This window comes from Lepidochelys kempii, chromosome 1 (assembly GCF_965140285.1).
Source record: "Lepidochelys kempii isolate rLepKem1 chromosome 1, rLepKem1.hap1, whole genome shotgun sequence".
NCBI lineage: Eukaryota > Metazoa > Chordata > Testudines > Cheloniidae > Lepidochelys > Lepidochelys kempii.
In genome coordinates, this window is record NC_136380.1 from 212,985,756 (window position 1) to 213,006,574 (window position 20,819).

The window sequence follows — 20,819 nt, forward strand, 5'->3', positions numbered from 1 at the left end:
TAGAAGTTAATGGTATATAATGGGGCTTTATATTTTTGCTTATGATTTCACACTTTTCAGTGTTCATAGTCTCTCCCAGTTTTGTATAATCTGAGACTTTTGCTATATATAACATATTGCCATTTTATCATTATATTTTGTGTTCCTCCCTGTAGCTGATCACATCCTAGCCAAAATCATATCTAAGTCAGAATGCTGAATGCTGAAAGCTTGATTTTGTGAGAAACTTTATCAAATGCTTTACTAAAATGCAGAGTTATTACATCTATTGTATTTTTATCATCCATTTTATCATCCATTGATGTGATAGCTATTAAAAAGCAGTATAAGGTACTTAGCATGACCTGTTTGTAAATTTCAGCTGCTAATGGCTTATGGTTACATTGGATTCAGGATAGGAATATGAATTACAGGACAGTAGTAATCAGGATCACTTACATAATTGTTAAAATAAATTGGTGCCGTATTTGCTTTCCTCTAAGCTTCTAGTACCTCCCAATTCTTCAGCACTTACAAACATAATTATTAGTACTTAAGCAAACTTGTGAGCTAAATTATTATCCTTGAATGCCCTCTAAACTTATTTTCAAATACATGTTTGAAAAGATTTGAGTTTTGAAGGCACGACTGATTCTGCAAATCCACAAACTCTCAGCTAGTTCTTTCTCCTAGGTAAGTCAAGCATTCAGGATTAAGCCTTATTCCCTTATGCACTTTTAAGATCTCTTTACCATGCCTTAATCACTTTCTAACTCTGCAGACTTCTTCTCTTTATGTTTCATGTTAAAGACAGACTTTTAAAAGCATTTCAATATTTCAGCCATTGGAGCAGCATCATTGGTTTGCATAGAAGCTGTCCAGTTATCATTATATTACATATTACTCACTGGGATTCATCCTTGTAGGGAGCAGGCGGATCCGGCTGGTGAATGGGCCAGGTCGCTGTGCCGGGAGAGTGGAGATTTATTACAATGGTACTTGGGGAACAGTCTGTGATGATTCCTGGGACCTACCAGACTCCAATGTTGTTTGCAAACAACTGGGATGTGGACGCGCCATCAATGCAACTGTCTCTGCTCATTATGGGCAAGGATCCGGGCAGATCTGGCTGGACAATGTGAACTGCTCTGGGAACGAATCTGATCTCTGGGAGTGTCCTTCCCAGGGCTGGGGCCAGCACAACTGCAGACACAAAGAGGATGCAGGAGTTCTCTGCTCAGGTCTGTTCTGTGAATGATCTCATGAGTTTGGTTACTAGGGAATTTAATGAAGTATATGGGTGTTTGGGGAGAGAGATGAGAATAACAGAAAGTTTATCTCCCTTTCCATTTCTCTATCTGTCTTTCTTCCTGACCTATCCACCTGCAATGGTCACCATTAAAAAGTCTACATTGACAACAGTTAATATCAAGGGGTACTGGAAATATTGTATTATTACCTTAGCTTTAGAACATGTATTAAATTCTGAATCTTGGGTACCATTGTGTGTAACTATTGGTGAATGGTGTCTTTTAAATACCAATTCCATTGTTAATATGTCTGTCGCTGGTCTCCAGAAAAGTCTTTCTGATTTGAGAAATGAATCTTGCTTCTGTAGAAGAATGTGCAGGTTTGTTAGCGATCTCAGGGATTCAGCCTTCAAACCACAGTGTGTTTCAGAATCAGAAAATGTCACAGCCAACTTCTGCATTTCCTTCTAGGGCTCATGGATCTGAAACTGGTGAGCGGCAGTGCCTGTGCTGGGCGGCTGGAGGTTTTCTACAATGGGACATGGGGCAGTGTTTGCAACAGTCCCATGGATGCCGTCACCAGGGCACTTATATGCAAACATTTGAACTGCGGAGACAGTGGGATTCTTTTAAGAGACTTTACATATGGAATAGGCTCTGGCCCCACCTGGGTGGATGGCATTCGGTGCAATAAGCAGCACAGCTCCCTGTGGCAATGCCCGTCAGACCCATGGAATCAGCAGTCATGTAGTACCAGAGGACAAGAAACCCACATCTTTTGTGCAGGTAAATAGTAAACTATACTATATAAACTCTCAAACCACAAGTCTAACTCGCTGACAGGTTTTGATATAATTGTGGTATTTTTTATTTTCACTATATTTTATGAAATTCATAGTTATATTCTTTTAACATACTCAGCAATGGCACAAACTTATTTTCAGTTTCTGAAGTTATAGAGATAGGAATGTAGTCTGTTAATAACAAACATGGAAATCAATTATTAAAAAATACACATTATACAGCATGATCAGTTATGACCTAATCCAACACCCAGTAAAGTAATCAAATCGAAGTAATCAAATCATAGATTTTAAGGTCTGAAGAGCCTGTTAAAATAATCTAATATGGCAGGCCATAGAATATTAACCAGTAATTCCTGCATAGCCCAGTGGTTCCCAAACTTTAACAGCCCGCGAACCCCTTTCACTAAATTGTGAAATCTCGTGAACCCCCTCCTAAAAATGAATATTTCTAGGGATTTAAGTTGAAATTTCCTCCGCACTCTGCACTGCGTGGGGCTCCTGCTGCTGCACCCCCTTGACCACCCCAGTCAACTGAGCTCCACTGAGCTCGAGCTGCAGGTCCCGCTGACCGCCAGGTCTCAGGCTGCCAGCCCCAACTGCCCGGCCCTGCTCTCCCTGGGGCTCCGGCTGCCAGCCCCGCTCAGAGCACTGGGGTTCAGGGGGCTGGCTCTCCTGCTGATGGGAGCAGGGCTCAGGCTGCGAGCCCCAACTGCCCGGCCCCGCTCTCCCTGGGGCTCCGGCTGTCCCACCTGCTGCCTCCAATGCCCAGGGTCCTCTGGCCGCCATTAGTGAAATTTTTCTGGCAAAGCCCCTGTAATGTTCTGCAAACCCCCAGGGGTTCACGAACCCCACTGATCTAGCCTATACATTCTGGTTTAGCTACAGCATGTCTTTTAGAAAATCCTCCCATCTTGAATTAAATACTTCAAGTAATGGAGAAGCCACCTTGGTAAAATGTTTCAATGGTTAATTACGGTGACTGTTAAATAAACTGTTCTTTATTGCCAGTTTGAATTTATTTAGCTTCACCTTGCAGCCACTGGATCGTGTTAGGCTTTTGTGTACTAGATTAAAAAGCTTTCTGCTCTCAGAAATCTTCTCCTTATGTAGGTACATAAACACTATTAACAAATAAAGCCCTTCACTGCCATTGTTAGTAAGCAGTGTTTCATACTCCACTTCAGAGCTGCAAAAACTGGGATCAGAATCCTGCTGTCTACTGTGGCAAACTCAAGTGTCAGCCAAACAAGAACACTGCTTTCCAGAAAGCATTATTATCCCCATTTTATAGATAGAGAACAGATATAAAAACTGTCTCAAGGAGTCTGTAGTATAACCAGGAACTGGCTGCAAACCACTTGTGTTCTACGCCAATGCCTTAACCTCAAGACCACCTTTTTTACCTGTTGATTTCCATGGGTATTGGATCAGTCCCATAGTGAGACCCAGTAAGAGTTATCCACTAAATACTCCTGGGGAAATTCTGCACCACTGCGCAATGCAGAATTTTGCAGAAATTAATGTTATGTGTACAGAATTGCCTTTCCCCCCACAGAAATGGGCTGCAGTGCTGCTGGCCACCACTAGGGGCCGCTGGACCCAGCAGAGCCCAGCTCGCACATAGAAGACACTGCTGGGAGGAGGGGGAGGAAGGTAGAGAGTTCCCAACAGCTGCAGTTCCCAGCACACCCTGAGGGAAGGAGATGGTGGCATGCAGGAAACTCCACACAAGCTGGGGACCCAGCATGAGACTGTTTCTTCCTCTTGATCCCTGGGCTCTGAGGGGTAGGGGGCAGGTGTCTGGGCTGGGGGGGGGGCATGACTGAGCTCTGCGAGAGAGGGAGCAGGTATCTTGGCAAAGGGGGGGGCGCCGCGGCTGGGCTCTGGGGGCGGGAAGGTGTGGGAATCTGGGCCAGGGGGCCCCCGCATCTGGGCTCTGGGTTGGAGGGGGTTCGGGTCTCTGAGGGAGGCGAGGGGGCAGAGAAACAGGAACTGGGTTGTCATAGGGGTTTCTTTAACTCTCTACTCCTGGGGAATTTTTGTCTGTGTCTGTATTGTTACAGACATACTTGCTGACAGGTATTTTGAAATAAATTACCAAAATAATTGAAACTGGCATGATTATATAGTGTTATTTTGACAAAGAAAATTTGCAGAATTTTAAAATATTGTGCACAGAATTTTTAACATTTTGGTGCAGAATTCCCCCAGGAGTAGACTAAAGAACATCAATAGTGTGCCTTTATGGTTAAAAATCTTCCTGGGAATAACAATCTGAGGTCTGGGCTGTGAAGTCCATTGATAGATCCGTGTCTGAAGCATTATTTATATCACTGTAACACCTAAAGTCCCCAAGGCCTCAATGCACCAGGCACTGTAAAAACACCGACTGAGAGAGGCACTGCCATATGGAGTTTACAGCTGAGACAGACAAGGCAGGTGAGAGGAGATGCAGAGGGACATGGAGATGAATTAACTTGGCCAAGATCACACAACAGATTGAAGGCAGAGACAAAGATAAAACACAGGTCTTTTAAGTCCTATTCTAGTGCCATAACCAGTGTCAATATACTGCCTCTCAGTGTGGGAAGGTACAGACCTGCAACTCCTACATAGCTCGTTCTGAGTATTAATATTCCTCTTCTATTGGTTCCTGCAGTGATGAAGGTGCGTTTCAATTCATGTGTCTGTTTACATTCCAGTCACTGTGCAGGGGATTCAGGGATGTTGTCTGAGTGGGGAGATGGAGTAGATTCCAGGCTGGTCTACACTAGAAAATTAAGTCGACCCTGCTAATTTGCGCCAGGGGAAATCCATGCCCCTGAGCGATGTCATTAAACCAACCTAAATGCCATGTAAACAGCACTAGGTCAGGGATGCGTATTACCTACACTGAGAACCCCTCCCTCCGGCATAGGTCGTGTGTACTCTGAAGTGGTGCAGCTGTGCCATTGTAGCATTTCAAGTGTAGACAAACCCTTAGATATACTGTCCTGCCAGTTACATAAAGACACGTGCATTCCAGCTGGGAACTGATCAAAGATTTCAAAATCCAGAGAAACACCAGAAGAGCTAATTATCCCAATTACCAGATTTTAGCTTTTGGCCAGTTTATAAAGTGCTGGTATTGGGGTTTGAAATACCAGTAAACCCTACTGTATCCTGCAGCACACATGCTGCCCAGTCCAGTCACCTCAGTGTTTTATCTCCATAGGTGGGAAAGGGAAACCATCTCAGAATCCATTTGCTGAATGCCCGAACTCTACAGACTGCACAGGTATCTCTGCCTCTCTGTGTCTCCTCCTCAGTCCCTAAGGACATTCCCAGCTGTCCCAGTAACATGTGAGGTTTCTGTATTTCCAGACCGGGAGAAGTTACGTGTCGTGGGAGGAGAGGACAGATGCTCGGGGAGAGTGGAGGTTTGGTACCGTGGCTCCTGGGGAACAGTCTGTGATGACTCCTGGGACATGGCGGATGCTAACGTTGTGTGTAAACAACTGGGCTGTGGATCTGCTGTATCTGCTCCGGGCGAGGCTGCATTCGGTGAGGGGACTGGTCCCATCTGGGTGGAGACGTTGAACTGCAGAGGGACAGAGTCATCTCTCTGGGACTGTCCTGCCAAGCCCTGGGGTGAGAGTAACTGTGGTCATAAGGAAGATGCTGCAGTGAATTGCTCAGGTGAGTGACAGGAGATGTTTCTGCTTTATTATATAATTTTTAAGGGGGAGCAGGTGTCACAGCAGCTGGGTCCCCATTCCTGCCCACAGACCAGGCCTCCTTTTTCCTTAAAAGACAGGATGTGTTGGGACTTTTTTTTATTCTAAAGTGCTAGGGCATCAGACCACGTTGCTTCCTTTATCCGGCACAGGCTAAGCCGCTAAGCCTGTGCTGCTGTGAGGAATATATTATGGGTGAAATGTAGGTGATGTGCAGAGCACATGGGGACTCAGAGGAACAATCACGTAACAGCATGTCATCACCCCCTCACTCCACACTCCAACTCTCCTTCCTTTTCCCCTTGCAGGCGTGACAGAGACAACAGCTTCACCGGCTACAACAGGTAACACATTCTCTTCCAAGCAAGGGTTAAATTTACCTACTGCCAGGCTCGCAGGGGAATGAGCTGGAACCTCCACCCTAAGAAAATGAGCTTCTTTACACACAGTGTGAAATCTAAGGGTGAATGACACCCGGGTGGGAGCTGCAGGCTGTGCTGAGCAGGACAATTCCTGTCTATTGGTTCTAGCCCCCGGTGCAGGGCCCATGATTTAAACAGCAGCCTGTGAGCTGCCCCCATGGTGTACAGACTGGGTCCCAGGCCATTACCCTACTTCCTAGGTGGTTCAATAATACACTGATGAGCTCCCCTGGGCCCCCCTGACTCTCACAGAATAATCTCTCCCTGTTGTATGTTCATTTCCACCCAGCTCCCCCACGCCGTCCTCTGACCGACAGTGGGAGAGTCACGGTGCCTGTTGTCGTCTGCATTATCCTGGGGGTCCTTCTCTGCCTGCTGTTAATCATTCTGGGTGCACAGGTGCAAAGGGCCAGGGCACAGCACAGAGGTGGGTCCTGATTAGTGTCACTGTCTGAAATGCCTCTGCAATAGCGGGGGAGCTGCAGGTGTGGAGAGGGGCATTGGCAGAACTATGAGGGGACCTCAGGTCTATGCTAAGTCCTGTCTTATTTAATATTGTCATTGATGATCTGGCTGTAGAAATGACCAGGAGAGCAATAACTCTTTCAGATGACACTAAGCTGGGGGCATTTGAGAGCAGTGGTGACAGAGAAATAATAAATAGGGGATTAGAAAGACTGTAAATATTGACAAAAAATAGAGATCACATTTGGGAAAGTACAAGAAAGTGCATGTGAGGGAGGACAGTGAACAGAGAGATTCAGTAGGAGGGAGGGTTTGAGGAAGAAGAAATGCTGGAAAAGAGCTTGGGTGATAATGGCCAAAAAATCAAAGACAATTCCAATATTTGGCACTTTTCATTTTTTAAAAAGTGCAAAGACATTTGCTAGTTAATGCCCACACAGTCCCTAGGCAGCATGTGTAGAAGTACTAAGTATATATATGTAAGTGCTATTTTGCTCATAGCTGTAAACACCAGTTTGGGAGAGAAATTATTTCAGGTGATACCAGGGAGAATAACAAAGATTTAATGAGATTAATGTACAATGGGAAAATTTTAGGCTAAATATGAGGAGAGACTTGTGACAGTGAACTAGCCCGTGGGAACCATCTTCAAAGGATTGTTGTGGAAAGGAACATGGTCTCCGTCGCCTTTCAAATGTAGACTGGACAGAGCATTAGGAATGTGCTGTAGGGATCAGTCCTGGACTGGCCCCAGGGCACAGGACTGGATGATCTAATAGGGTTTCCTATCTATAGTTTCTATGACCCTATGTAAACACTGTCCTTTTTTTTCAGGTGCCACAAGACCCTCAGATCCCGTGTATGAGGAGATTGATTATAACCTGATGGGAGAGAAGCAGATATTGGGTCACTCAGGTGTGTGTCTCATTCCTACTGAACTTTCCATCTTGAGACCATGACCCACAGCTAGATATCCTCAGCCACCAGCTCTGTGAACCCTGGACTGCTGTGGGCGTTGGGCCTGTGAAGAGACCAGTTATTGAACTCATGTAGGTGCAGTGACAGATTAGAAACTGGGCCAACGGGGCCTGTGCCCAGGGTCCCCGGACAATTGCGGGGCTCTGGAAAAATCAGTTCCCCCCCCACCACGATCTGCTTTGCCTGCCTCTCCTGCCGGGGAACGGGATCAGGTACAGAGTTTGCCTCACTCCATATGCCTGCGTGGCACTCCTGCCAGGGAGGGGGGAAGCCCCCACAACCTGACCCCGCTTCTCGGCAGGAGCGCCAGGGGCAGAGGCAGCGGACTACTGATAGAAAGGGTGGGGAGGGGCTCCCACTTGCTCTGGCCCAGGGCCCCACAAAACAGTAATCTGCATCTGGTTAGGTGAGCCTCCTCCCCAGCAGACTCTGCTAGACCCCATTCTCAGGGCAGCCAGTCCCATCTGCCCATCCCGTAGCCTTGGAGTGTAACTAATTGTGGGTCAGGAAAGTGACTGTCTCTGGGGCCAGGCTACAGCATCATTTGAAAACTGCTAGAGCAATGTGGGGGTGTCAACAAGGGGGGGTGTCAGGGTCCCCCCTCTCCACTCTGCACTCTGGGGTAAAGATGTGGGGACCTGCAAGAAAGACCCCCTAAGATTATATTCTACCAGTTTAGGTTAAAACTTCTCCAAGGCACAAATTTCTTTCCTTGTCCTTAGACGGTATATTGCTGCCACCACCAAGTGATTTACACAAAAATTCAGGGAAGGGTCACTTGGAATCCCTATCCCCTCGCCATATATCCCCCAATCCCCTTCACTCCCTTTCCTGGGGAGGCTTGAGACTAAAATACCAACCAGTTGCCTTAGCAAAGTGAGCTCAACCAGACCCTTTGTCTTTAGGACCCTGAAATCAATCAGGTTCTTAAAAGAAGAACTTTTATTATAAAGAAAAAAGTAAAAGAATCACACCTGCAAAATCAGGATGGAAGGTAGCTTTATAGGGTAATAAAAAGATTGAAAACACAGAGGATTCCCTTCTGGGGTCAGCTTCACAGTTACAAAAACAGGAATGAAACTACCTATGTAGCATAGGGAAATTCACAAGCCAAAACAAGAAATAACCTAACGCATTTCCTTGCACTACTTACAGTTTCTGTGGTTTTAGATGGATTATTCCAGGTATATGTTTCAGAAGATATTGTACCTTCTTGGCTTCTCCCTCCATCTGGAGAAGGAACAACATACAGAACAACAAACAAATCCTTCCCCCTAGATTTGACAGGTTTCAGAGTAGCAGCCGTGATAGTCTGTATCCTCAAAAAGAAAAGGAGTACTTGTGGCACCTTAGAGACTAACAAATTTATTTGAGCATAAGCTTTCATGAGCTACAGCTCACTTCATCAGATTTGAAAGTATCTTCTTTTCTTATTGGTCCTTCTGGTCAGGTGCCAGCTAGGTTATTTGAACTGTTTAACCCTTTACAGGTAAGGCAATCCAGTACAGCTGCCAAGGAGAGATTTTATGATACTTCATAATAAAGATTGCTATCCTTCCCCCTATATTCAGGACAGGGAGAGGGAGTATTTTTCTTTAAGAAGTGGTGTTACCTGTACAATTTATGACTCCGCCCCTACCCTCCCTCGTGGGTACTCAGGGCATAATATAGGGCTCCCCCCATCCTCATGGGTACTCAGGGCATAAGGGACCCAACTTTATCCTTCCATGGGCTCAAGACTCTACCCCTCTGTTGGCTCAGGGCTAACACCCATTCCAGATGGATTCAGGACACAGTAAATATCCTTAAACATGTACAAGTATTTATTAACAATTAGCAACAAATCAACAAAATACACACACCAAGCATCTTATGCTCACCACTCCCAATAAAACAGATGGACGTCTCCTGATGGCCAGTCAGGGTCGTGTTGTTTGTGCTCTGGCTTCTGCACAGTCTTGTCCTGCAGGGTTAAAAAGTCCTAGCAGCTTTGGTCTTGAGCTGTATCCTAGAGTTCATAGAATCATAGAATCATAGAATCATAGAATATCAGGGTTGGAAGGGACCCCAGAAGGTCATCTAGTCCAACCCCCTGCTCAAAGCAGAACCAATTCCCAGTTAAATCATCCCAGCCAGGGCTTTGTCAAGCCTGACCTTAAAAACCTCTAAGGAAGGAGATTCTACCTCCTCCCTAGGTAACGCATTCCAGTGTTTCACCACCCTCTTAGTGAAAAAGTTTTTCCTAATATCCAATCTAAACCTCCCCCACTGCAACTTGAGACCATTACTCCTCGTTCTGTCATCTGCTACCATTGAGAACAGTCTAGAGCCATCCTCTTTGGAACCCCCTTTCAGGTAGTTGAAAGCAGCTATCAAATCCCCCCTCATTCTTCTCTTCTGCAGGCTAAACAATCCCAGCTCCCTCAGCCTCTCCTCATAACTCATGTGTTCCAGTCCCCTAATCATTTTTGTTGCCCTTCGCTGGACTCTCTCCAATTTATCCACATCCTTCTTGAAGTGTGGGGCCCAAAACTGGACACAGTACTCCAGATGAGGCCTCACCAATGTCGAATAGAGGGGAACGATCACGTCCCTCGATCTGCTCGCTATGCCCCTACTTATACATCCCAAAATGCCATTGGCCTTCTTGGCAACAAGGGCACACTGCTGACTCATATCCAGCTTCTCGTCCACTGTCACCCCTAGGTCCTTTTCCGCAGAACTGCTGCCTAGCCATTCGGTCCCTAGTCTGTAGCTGTGCATTGGGTTCTTCCGTCCTAAGTGCAGGACCCTGCACTTATCCTTATTGAACCTCATCAGATTTCTTTTGGCCCAATCCTCCAATTTGTCTAGGTCCTTCTGTATTCTATCCCTCCCCTCCAGCGTATCTACCACTCCTCCCAGTTTAGTATCATCCGCAAATTTGCTGAGAGTGCAATCCATACCATCCTCCAGATCATTTATGAAGATATTGAACAAAACTGGCCCCAGGACCGACCCTTGGGGTACTCCACTTGATACCGGCTGCCAACTAGATATGGAGCCATTGATCACTACCCGTTGAGCCCGACAATCTAGCCAGCTTTCTACCCACCTTGTAGTGCATTCATCCAGCCCATACTTCCTTAACTTGCTGACAAGAATACTGTGGGAGACCGTGTCAAAAGCTTTGCTAAAGTCAAGAAACAATACATCCACTGCTTTCCCTTCATCCACAGAACCAGTAATCTCATCATAAAAGGCAATTAGATTAGTCAGGCATGACCTTCCCTTGGTGAATCCATGCTGGCTGTTCCTGATCACTTTCCTCTCATGCAAGTGCTTCAGGATTGATTCTTTGAGTTAAGTTCCAACAAGCTTGTCTTTTGACCCTCATTATGTAATTAAAATAAGGATTTCTCTTATCTATACCTTAACCAATTATTTTACTTAAAACATAGCTATGTAAAAACACTAACCAATCATTTGCACTATATGGGGATTCACACAAGCGAGCATGTGCACTATTTCATGAAATAACAAAACTAGCTTTGGTCGTTGTGTCAGTTTCTTTACTGAAAGCTGAAAGTAGTGTCTGCTGACTATTTAGGTGTATTTTTAATGTGGCTAGCTTGTTTTTCCTTAATTCTGATTCAGAAAGGTATTTAGATGAAAATTTATTGTGATTCGTTTCATAATGACTTTTCAAGTTGCTTGCTTTGTAATGAGCGAGCGATGCATTGCGGATAAGGCCCAGGGGTTTGCCACCTTTAATAGTGAATCAAAATCTTCCTCCCAATCTGATTTAAAACTTTGGTTTTCTTCTTCATACTTGTGTTTCTTACAATCTGAAGATGTCATTGTTATCCACGAAATTAACATAGGGTTAAAACTTAAATCTAAAACTATTCAAATGTGACATATGAACAGTTAACACAGCCTGTATTCTGCAGAATGCAGGGAGATCACAAACACCCGAAGTCAACGCAGCACAACTTTTGAATACAGAATGATGCAATTTCCGGACATAATGCACATATGAGTGAGAGCTTCTCTTTCTGTGAATCTCACTCTCACACTATCGGGTTCACTCAGTAGGAGAGAAAACCAATTTTGAAATTCTTTCACTGATTTGTATAGCTTTTTTTAAAAACTGGTGTTAATATTAATTTTAACCACAACTTGTGTTAGACCGTAGTTTCTTCACGGGTTGCACTTCAACTGTAGAAGAGCCTTGGTCTGGGTATGCCTGGAATATACTGATGCTGTAAATCCTGCTCTAGGACCCGAGTGCATCAGCCAGCGGTCAGTTTAGCTGCTCTCACTTTGATAACATCTCATTTGTTGTCTCTCCAGTCTCCTATGCAGAGGATTCAGTGACGAAGCTGCAGTATTACACCGGGGACAGTAAGGGGGAAAACGATTCTGGATCAGAACAAGGTAATGGGGTAAGGTGGCATACAAAGACTCAAATCTGGGTGGAGAATTTAATTTCCACAGCATTTTCTGTAAAAGCTGTCATTTCCCCTCACTCGATTTCATGGCCCAGCACTGATTGTATCCCTTCTGATGGGATCAGATTTAACCAGACTTTCAAAGATTTCTGATGAACCCTGTAATGGAAATATGTGATCAAATCCTGGCTCTTCCTGTGTGCAGTTCATGGTACCCTCCCCCACAGGAGGAGCTGCAAGGAATGGGGCCCAGAAATATTTGCTTGCAATGGAAGAATCTGAATTTCACATCTGGCACCGAGCATTAAACAAAACGCTAATCTGTTCCCATGGTCTTACCCACCTGCTTCCATGGCATGAACACAAGCCCGAATCACAATCTAGCCCATATACTCTTAGAGATTTTACACCATGTTTATATAGTCCAGTTGGATTCACAAAGGTCAGTTCTAGTGCAGCAGCTACTGTCTTCCAGTCAGTGTGTCCAGTGTTAGCTTAGCACCAACACAGATCCAGATCCCATGGAAGGGCTTGACAACATTGCTATTGGATTCACTGGGGATGGGCCCCAAACTATTTATGAGAAAGTAAAGGTTGCTGTGACACTGCACCCCATATTCTTCATCGTGATATTATAATGTGATTATGGAATAATTATGAAACATTTTGTACAAGACAGGTCATGTAAGGTGTCATTGGAAAAGTTATGATTTGCTGAATATGATTATCCTATTTGTATGCATGTATCATTTTTGTATCTGAAGTTATAAATATTGACTATGGATCTGTATTGGGCTTACTCTGGAACACACCTACAGCCAGCCTTTCAGGTACTATAATGAAGAAGGCAGACAGTGCCAATGGCTCATCAACAAAGACAATGGGCTGTGGAATAGCTTAAACTTCCTGAGAACGCTCCAGACAGCCTGTAAGTAATGGCTGCTATGACTCAGCAAGGTATGCAAGGGCATGTGACCAAGCCACATGACTCTGAACTCCATTTTGGGATGTCTGTATTTTTCCACAAACTGGCCTGGGAACCAAGATTAAAACATATGGTCCTGCCATATGCTAAATCTATATAAGGCAAGAAGTGACATCATCCGTGGTTCTTCACTCCCGACACAAGAAGACTCCTAAAGGAACAAAAGACTGAACTGGGGGAAGTGCTGAACCCAGGCTAAAGGGATTTCTAGCCTGTGTATGAAAACCTTGGGATTCCTAGCTGTAAAGCAAATGCAGCTTTTACCTTGAGAATCTGCAAGCCTGCTTGTATTATTAGTCAGGATGAGAAATTAAGTCAAATCCTATCCTTCTAGTATGCATTTTTGTTTATTTGCTAGGTAATTTGATTTGATCTGTTTGTTATCATGTATAATCACTTAAAATCTATCTTTTGTAGTTAGTAAACTTGTTTTTTCTTTATCTAAATGAGTGAGTTGGAATGAAATGCTTGGAAATGTAAGCTCAAGGAGCAAAGGCTGTTGCATTTCCTGTGCACATTGAGGGGGAGGCAAACTGGATAATAAATTCATAGTGGCCGGGGTTTGAACCAGGGCAGGGTGGTACAGCTCTGGGGTCCTGGACTGGGAAGCTGGGAGTTGTTTTGGCTGTAGCCTCTCTATTGTTGGTTCATACAGTGGCTGGTCAGAGAGCCTGCATGTAACTGCAGCTGGGTGTGATGCTGGTCAAAGTGTAGGTCTGGGAGTGGGTCTGCAGCTTGTCACAGCAACACAGTGTGAGAGGCAGGTGAGTCAGAGGGCTCAGTGGTACCCCAGTTCCAGGTGGCACTCCAGGGGGAACCTGTCACAGTGACACCACTCCTAGTTCACAGAATGTCCATGACTTTCCCTTTTCTCCTTGATCACCCTGTGACTTCTCCTACAAACACCATAATAAACAGCCTGGACTCCAATGCAACAGGCACTTAATGGGGAACTAGAAACCTGCTCAGGAACTGGGTGTGTTCAGAGGGAGCTGAGTGTTGTGTTTGCTTTTCCAGAAGGCGCTTCCCCTGGGGGGTCTCAGTTGGATTACGATAACGTGGAGGAGCCTGCATTGAATGATGACCCCCAGACTCCAGACGACCAAGGTGAGGAGTGAATCTGCCTTCTGGGAGCAGCATTATCCCAGGAAAAAGTTAATAATATTGTCTTTGTAGACACAAAAATTGTGCTTTATGGGTTTGCTCTTGTAAGGTGCTGAGCATCTTCAGTCCTGCTGCGATCAGTGGGAGCTCAGAGTGCTCAGCACTTCACAGGATCAAGCCTTCTGCAAGCAGCTGTTTGACAAACTCTTCTCCCATAAAGCATGGCTGTGTGCAACGGTTTAGTCCAGAGATGCACTGAGAGGACCAAGAAGTAGCAAAGCATGTGGTGCCACAGGTCAGAATAGAGGCACATTAGCCAACCAGTGTGACTCTAGAAGAAGGTTGTTCTCCCCCTGCCCACACTGCCCGATCCCAGTCACTGATCCCTGGCCCTCACTTTCACGTGCACTAACATTACTCACAATATTAGGGGACAATCTCTCTGGGCACAGCCCTCTGCTCTGCAGTAACGGTCCCTCTCCACCATTCCTGCCTTTGCTGGGTCCACTGATCTAGATGTGAGTTTCACATGCACTGTGATTTGTGAAGGGATGTACAGATTTCACACACAGACCCATATCTTGTCCTGAACTGGTGGCACAGCTTCCAGAGGCTGCAGATCGAAGGGTGGTTTATGGGCCAGACTAGTTCAGGGAAATGGAACAAAACAAGATTTTAATCATAATTGAAAATTTAGGAAGTGGGTGATAAACAGATCAAATTAAAGTGTCATTTATCTGTTACTAATTACTAATTGATATATAATTAGTATAATAACAAATTACAGTGCAGAAATCTTCCTCTGACATAGACCCTACCCCCACCCACCTCTTTCCAGATCTCCCACATCCCCACCTGGGTTTCTGCTTTAGGTTCCATCCAGCAATTTACAGACACATCAAGTCCTTAAAATGTGTCAGATAAATGTGACCTGTATAAAATTCCTCTGACACTGAGGTTGCGAGGGGAGAAGGGTACTTATGATCTCTTATCATTGTGGGAGTGTCAGTACCTCGGGGCTCTTCCTACCTCGTGTATAATTTATTTCTCTATTCAGTGGAAGGTCTCTTCTCATTACCATTAATTCTCTGTTTCAGAGGGCCCTGCCTTGCCTGGAGATGTCCCAGGGGATAGTTATGATGATATCAGAGAAGTTTCTGACCCTGAAGATGATTCTGGTTCAGGGCAGTGTGCCCCAGAAGTTACTTGGGCCCCTGGAGAGAGTGACAGGAACAGGGATTCATGGAGGGGTGAGTGGGGGAAAAGCCCTGTTGCAATTCTTGCAGTTTGATTGCTAGTCTCATTATGGCTTGGTATACACTACAGAGTTAGGTCAATGTAAGGCAGCTTACGTCGACCTAATTATGACACTACACACTACAGCCTTGCTCCTGCTGATGTAAGTGCTCTACTACACCAACATAATAACTCCACCTCCATGAGAGGCATGGGGCTTATGTAAGTGCAGTTAGAGTGATGCAATGTCTGTGTAGACACTGCCTCAAGTACATCAGCTGATGGCTGTCATTCCTGTCAATTTCATGGCTCCATGCTAGACAAAATTGACAAAAAAAAACTGGGTTGGGAGCTCCCTGCTCCCAGCCAGGCTACACTCGCCCTGTTCCCTACTCCGAGCTGGGTGGTGCCTGACAAGCTCCCCCGCTCCCTTCTCCCAGCCGCACTGCACCTGCCTGGCTCCCCACTCCCAGCTGGGCTGCTGCCTGGGCTCCCAGGAGCCACCTGGACAACAGGCACAGAGCTCCCTGCCAGGAGCCCAGGGGGCCAGCCACACTTCTGGAAGCAGGGAGTGGGGATCTGGCTCCCAACAGAGGGAAGCCAAGAGATATGGGGCAACCAGGCTCCTCAGCCCCCCACACTGCCCGTCTTAAGTTTGTGGAAGAGCTCCTGGTGAGGACCCACACGATGGGCAGAAGGAGGACAGCGTATACATAAACCATCGCAGTAATTACTGCGGTGGCGTAAGTGACCTAAGATAGGCCAGCTTAAATTTCTAGTGTAGACTTGCCCGATATTTGGTAAAAGATGCAGCTCCTAGACTTAGATGGTTACATGATAATCTCAGCTTTCAGTTTAGAAAAGGAAGTTTTCTAGCCCTCATGGTTGCAGAAAGAAGCCTCAAATTGTTAGGGGGTTTATTCCTTCACCCGCTTCCTTCCCTGGTCCTTCTCGCATGACAGAGAGCAACAATACCTGAAGTCCAAAGGTGCAAACAATTCGATGTTTATTGGGGTGAACTTCCAGCAAGCATGATTCCAGTTTCCTTCCTTAGTGTCCTCCTTCCCAGCTCTGACACCACAGAGCCTTACACCTGTGTCCTTGTTCCCATTCCTGCCCTTAGCCAAACATGATTCCAATTTCCTTACCCCCATTCCCTGTTCCCATCTCCCCCTTTAGCAAAACATGATTCCAATTTCCTTACCCACATTCCCTGTTCCCATCTCCCCCTTTAGCAAAACATGATTCCAATTTCCTTACCCACATTCCCTGTTCCCATCACCCCCTTTAGCAAAACATGATTCCAATTTCCTTACCCACATTCCCTGTTCCCATCTCCCCCTTTAGCAAAACATGACTCCAATTTCCTTACCCACATTCCCTGTTCCCATTTCCCCCTTCAGCAAAACATGACTCCAATTTCCTTACCCACATTCCCTGTTCCCATTTTCCCCACACACCCACCCACTCACTTCCTGATAGACTGCAGTAAAACTTATAGTAAAACTTGAGTTCTGCTTTGCTATACCTTAACCAATCATTTTCCTGAAATTTAACTAACCAATCCTAACATATTGTAACATGATTATGTAACCAATTATATCCCACCACCTTAATTAGTTTACACCCAGCAAAATTAATTATACAGCAGACAGGAACAATCACAGAACCAGACAGAGATTATACAGACAAACAATAGCAAAGTGGGAACTATAATGACAAAACAATACAGAAGTGAGGATTTCACATCCTAGCTATTGATAAGTGAGTTCTTGCCAGACAGGATGCTATCAAACTAAGTTTCCTTTTACATTTTCTAGGCACTTCCCTTTTTCTGGAGGTGATAGGCACTATCAGGACAGGATTGTATTCCTAACAGCCCCATAGCACCTTATTTCAATGTGACTAGTTTGGAATGTGAGGATGTGACTGTTCGCTTCCTAGCTTATGGCTGCCTCTGCTGCTTAGCCAAAGGCCTTAGCCTAAGCACAGGGCCTCAGACTGTCACAGTAAGAGAAGGACCTTACACCGGCAGACAGTGATTTTGATTCTTTCTTTTATACCTCTAGAACTAGCCAAGTGATAAGACTACACCTAAATTCTTAAAGTACAGGCCTTTGCAGACAGGCCTGAATATCTATATCCTAACACAAATCATGAACCAAGTTTAACCTAAAGGCTTAGGAACCAGAAGACAAACAGAAACCAAAAGGAAACCAAAATGTTTTTTTAATCTCAAGATTTTTAAGCCAATCTCATGATATGTGAGGTCTTACTCCTGATTTCCAAACACTTGGAGATGGCAGTGCTGGAAATGTCCATGTTTCCCCGTGACCCACAGGAACAATCTCCAGGTGGGAATGTGGGTTATACAGCAAGGAAGTGACGCTGGCCAAAACGATGGCTGTGAGGAATCTTCTCTCCTTGTCTCTGTGCGTGGACACATTTGAGATAAAAATTGCAGAAAACGTTGCTGGGCCTATGTATTGGGAGCAAATAACCTGGGACAGCCTCTATTGACCACTAGAGGTCACTGTCACTTCACTAAAATACAGCTATTGTTAAACTAATCTTCTCAGCTGTATCCGACTCTGACTTCTGCTAAACACTTTTAAATGGACTGAAATACATAATGATTCCTAGATAAGGCCCTAATCCTGCAAACACTGGAGCCCACTTGTCACTCTCATCATATGAATATTCTCACTGACTCAAGGGTGGCACCAGCCTCTTCCTGGTGAGGGGACTGAGGTGGGCCAGACAGAAAACGCTGCGCGCGGGGGGGTGGATGGGGTCTGTGCTCCTCCTCACCATGGGGTCCCACCCCTCTCTGTTGCCCTGCCCCCGGGCCAGGTTGCAGGCTGGAAGCCAGAGCCAGCCAGTGCCAGGCACTGGCTGATTGCAGCCGTTAAAAGCTGTCCAGGCAGGGAGACCTGGCTCCCGGCTAACAGAGCCCTTGGGAGGCGGGGCCCAGGAGCCTGGGCCAGAGCAGGTCAGTCTAGGCCACTGTGGGGAGCTCCAGACTGTCCACCTGCCCTGGATGGCTCATCTCGGCAGGCAGGGGACATGGGCTGGGGGCTGCTGTTGGGCACCCCGGCAGCCCACCTGGGCTTACTTCTCTGCTGCTGCTGGAGCTGGGCACCCAGCCAGAAGCTGCCACTCTCTCCACTCTGCCTTCAGAGATAGTTGACTGGAGAGTGGCAGCTGCTACTGGGTGGCTATGGGGATGCTAAGATAAATTTTGGGGTGGATATAGCCTCTGCAAGCCCCATCCTAGTGCCAACTTCAGTGGGACTGTCCAGATCAGCAAAGTTACATGAGTCTATTTGCAGGATCAGGACCTGAGTGTCTTTTCTCCAAACAAGGTGGCAGTGCCCTGGATGTAACGGGAAGAGGAGGGCCCTGAGATGGGGTTAGTTAGTGGCCTGGCTTCAGGTTTGAAACCATGCTCTTCAATATGCAAATGGCTCCATTAGCATTGTACCAGAGCACCTCACAGTCTGAGGCTGGGGGCTGAGCTTCCACTTTGTACCTCAGAGGAAAGTGTGTTGGGATGAAATGTGCATTTCATTGTACTTGATGGGAATAACATGTAAACATGTATTGTGTGGGCAGGATGAACTCTATGACTTCCTCCCCTTTTGTGTTACTTGCCTTTGCATGTCCCCTGGGGTAGGGACCCTGCCCTGCTCCTCCCCCCACCCAGGTCTCACCTGGCACATGTCCCCTTAGGGACTATGCCAGCTATCAGGAGTTAGAGCAGTCCCTACTGAATCATCAGGAAGGTGTCATCAAGTCACTGACATCCCCACACTTCTGCACCCGGCAGATCTCAGCATGGAGAGAATCTACTCCCAGATGTTTTCTTTGTGGAACAGAATGACATAATGAATTAAACCTGTCAGGATCCCAATCAGAGGAACAGAGGGGATAATTCACAGCCCATACTATAGGCTGCTCACCCATGTTAGGTGAGTGCCCATGGGTGTAGAATAGATATATTGGCTGTAATGTGCATCCTTTGATATTTTCAGATTGGAATCTGCACTCCCTAAGAAGTGAAGGGGCCTCGGGGACTGAGAGAGATGGCCCATTCCCGCCTCCTGGAGACCCGGGTTATGATGATGTTGAAGCTGTCGTCCCTAAGACATCAACATAAGAATGATTGAGTTCCAATCAAATATCCTGTGAGGATGTAAATGCTGTATGATTAGACTCTTTCTCTTCTAAATGCTAACTGGGCATGGGGGCATCAGAGATAGTCCCTGCCACGGATCTAGTTCAGTCACCTTTTATATTGGGGTTTTATGTAGTTGCAAGAAATATAAGTGTGACTGAGACGGGGTCTGTGATTTTTCCCTGTAATTTCTCATTGATCAGATTGCCTGGATCTTGTCCTGCTTTTTTATTCCTAATATTTCTTCATTGTGAATTTCTGCTTTTTCATATTGAATCCTTTTAAAAAGTTGATTCCAGGAATGATGCTTCTCTCCCAAGGTGCACAAGGGATCATAAGGGAGTGAGATGGAGTCTGAACCACCAAAAAATAATAATTGCAAAATGTCACCTCTCGGTATTGCAGGTTGTTCAATAGGGTGTTGGATGGAGAATGAACGTTCCGTCAGTCGTGTGGTAATGATTAAAAACCCAGGAACAGAATAATCCTAACTCCAGAGATGGCCCCTAACCGCCATCCAAACTCCAGACTTTCCTTTAAAATCCAGGAGGATAAATGGACATTATTTATAGGAACCTTAATGCACACACACAATTAGATAGCAGTTAAAAAGATACCCCCTTCCCATCCTCTTCTCTTCTCCTCTATACAAATTCATATACCATGCCTATTACTCTAGCACTGGAGAATCTTTCAGTGGTGCATTAAGTGTAAGGACCTTCATCTTTGGTTTATACTGATTTTTAATGAACATTTGCTGAGTTTTACAAAAATCATTATTCCGTTTTTAATAATTTTTACCCAACTTTTAGATGTGCTGGAACTCCATCTCGCTGCTCCAGGAGAAATGGCAGCTTGGTAACCTGGGTGACCCAGGTTACCAAGCCACCATCTCTCCTTCCAGAGTGGGAAGCCAGGTCAAAAGCACTGGAACAACTTGAGTGTTGTGTATGTACTGGTGTCAATCCCACACCCACCACATACATATTACCAGCTGTACAGATAGTGCAGATAGTCATCAGCAGTCAAAGCAAAATAAAGGTAGTGAACTACTTTTTATGATAAAATGGGTTAAAAACAAAAAACTGTAACTGTTTACATTTCAGAACATATTGGGGGGTCAGGGGGGCTTGAAAGTTTAAAAAACAAATGCACAAAAAAAATCTTAGGAGAAGAGAGTCATATTTCCCTGATATTTCCCCAGCTAACTGTCAAGTTAATTTTTTGTACTGATTTTCCACCATTTTTTAATTTTTGAAATAAACACT

At 45.4% G+C, this 20,819-nt stretch overlaps 1 protein-coding gene across 1 annotated transcript in view; it reads left to right on the forward strand.

The window, feature by feature from the left end:
* The window catches only part of LOC140906703 (scavenger receptor cysteine-rich domain-containing protein SCART1), a 39,845-nt gene extending 19,513 nt beyond the window's left edge, over positions 1-20,332 (forward strand). Inside the window, exons 6-16 of the mRNA XM_073331191.2 lie at positions 906-1,220; positions 1,701-2,015; positions 5,250-5,312; positions 5,399-5,713; positions 6,060-6,095; positions 6,463-6,600; positions 7,473-7,553; positions 11,952-12,035; positions 14,052-14,141; positions 15,236-15,388; positions 19,409-20,332. Coding sequence (XP_073187292.2) covers positions 906-1,220; positions 1,701-2,015; positions 5,250-5,312; positions 5,399-5,713; positions 6,060-6,095; positions 6,463-6,600; positions 7,473-7,553; positions 11,952-12,035; positions 14,052-14,141; positions 15,236-15,388; positions 19,409-19,533 — 1,715 coding nt within the window. The 3' untranslated portion in view covers positions 19,534-20,332. The remainder of the gene's footprint in view (positions 1-905; positions 1,221-1,700; positions 2,016-5,249; positions 5,313-5,398; positions 5,714-6,059; positions 6,096-6,462; positions 6,601-7,472; positions 7,554-11,951; positions 12,036-14,051; positions 14,142-15,235; positions 15,389-19,408) is intronic.
* The last annotated feature ends 487 nt before the right edge of the window (positions 20,333-20,819 follow it).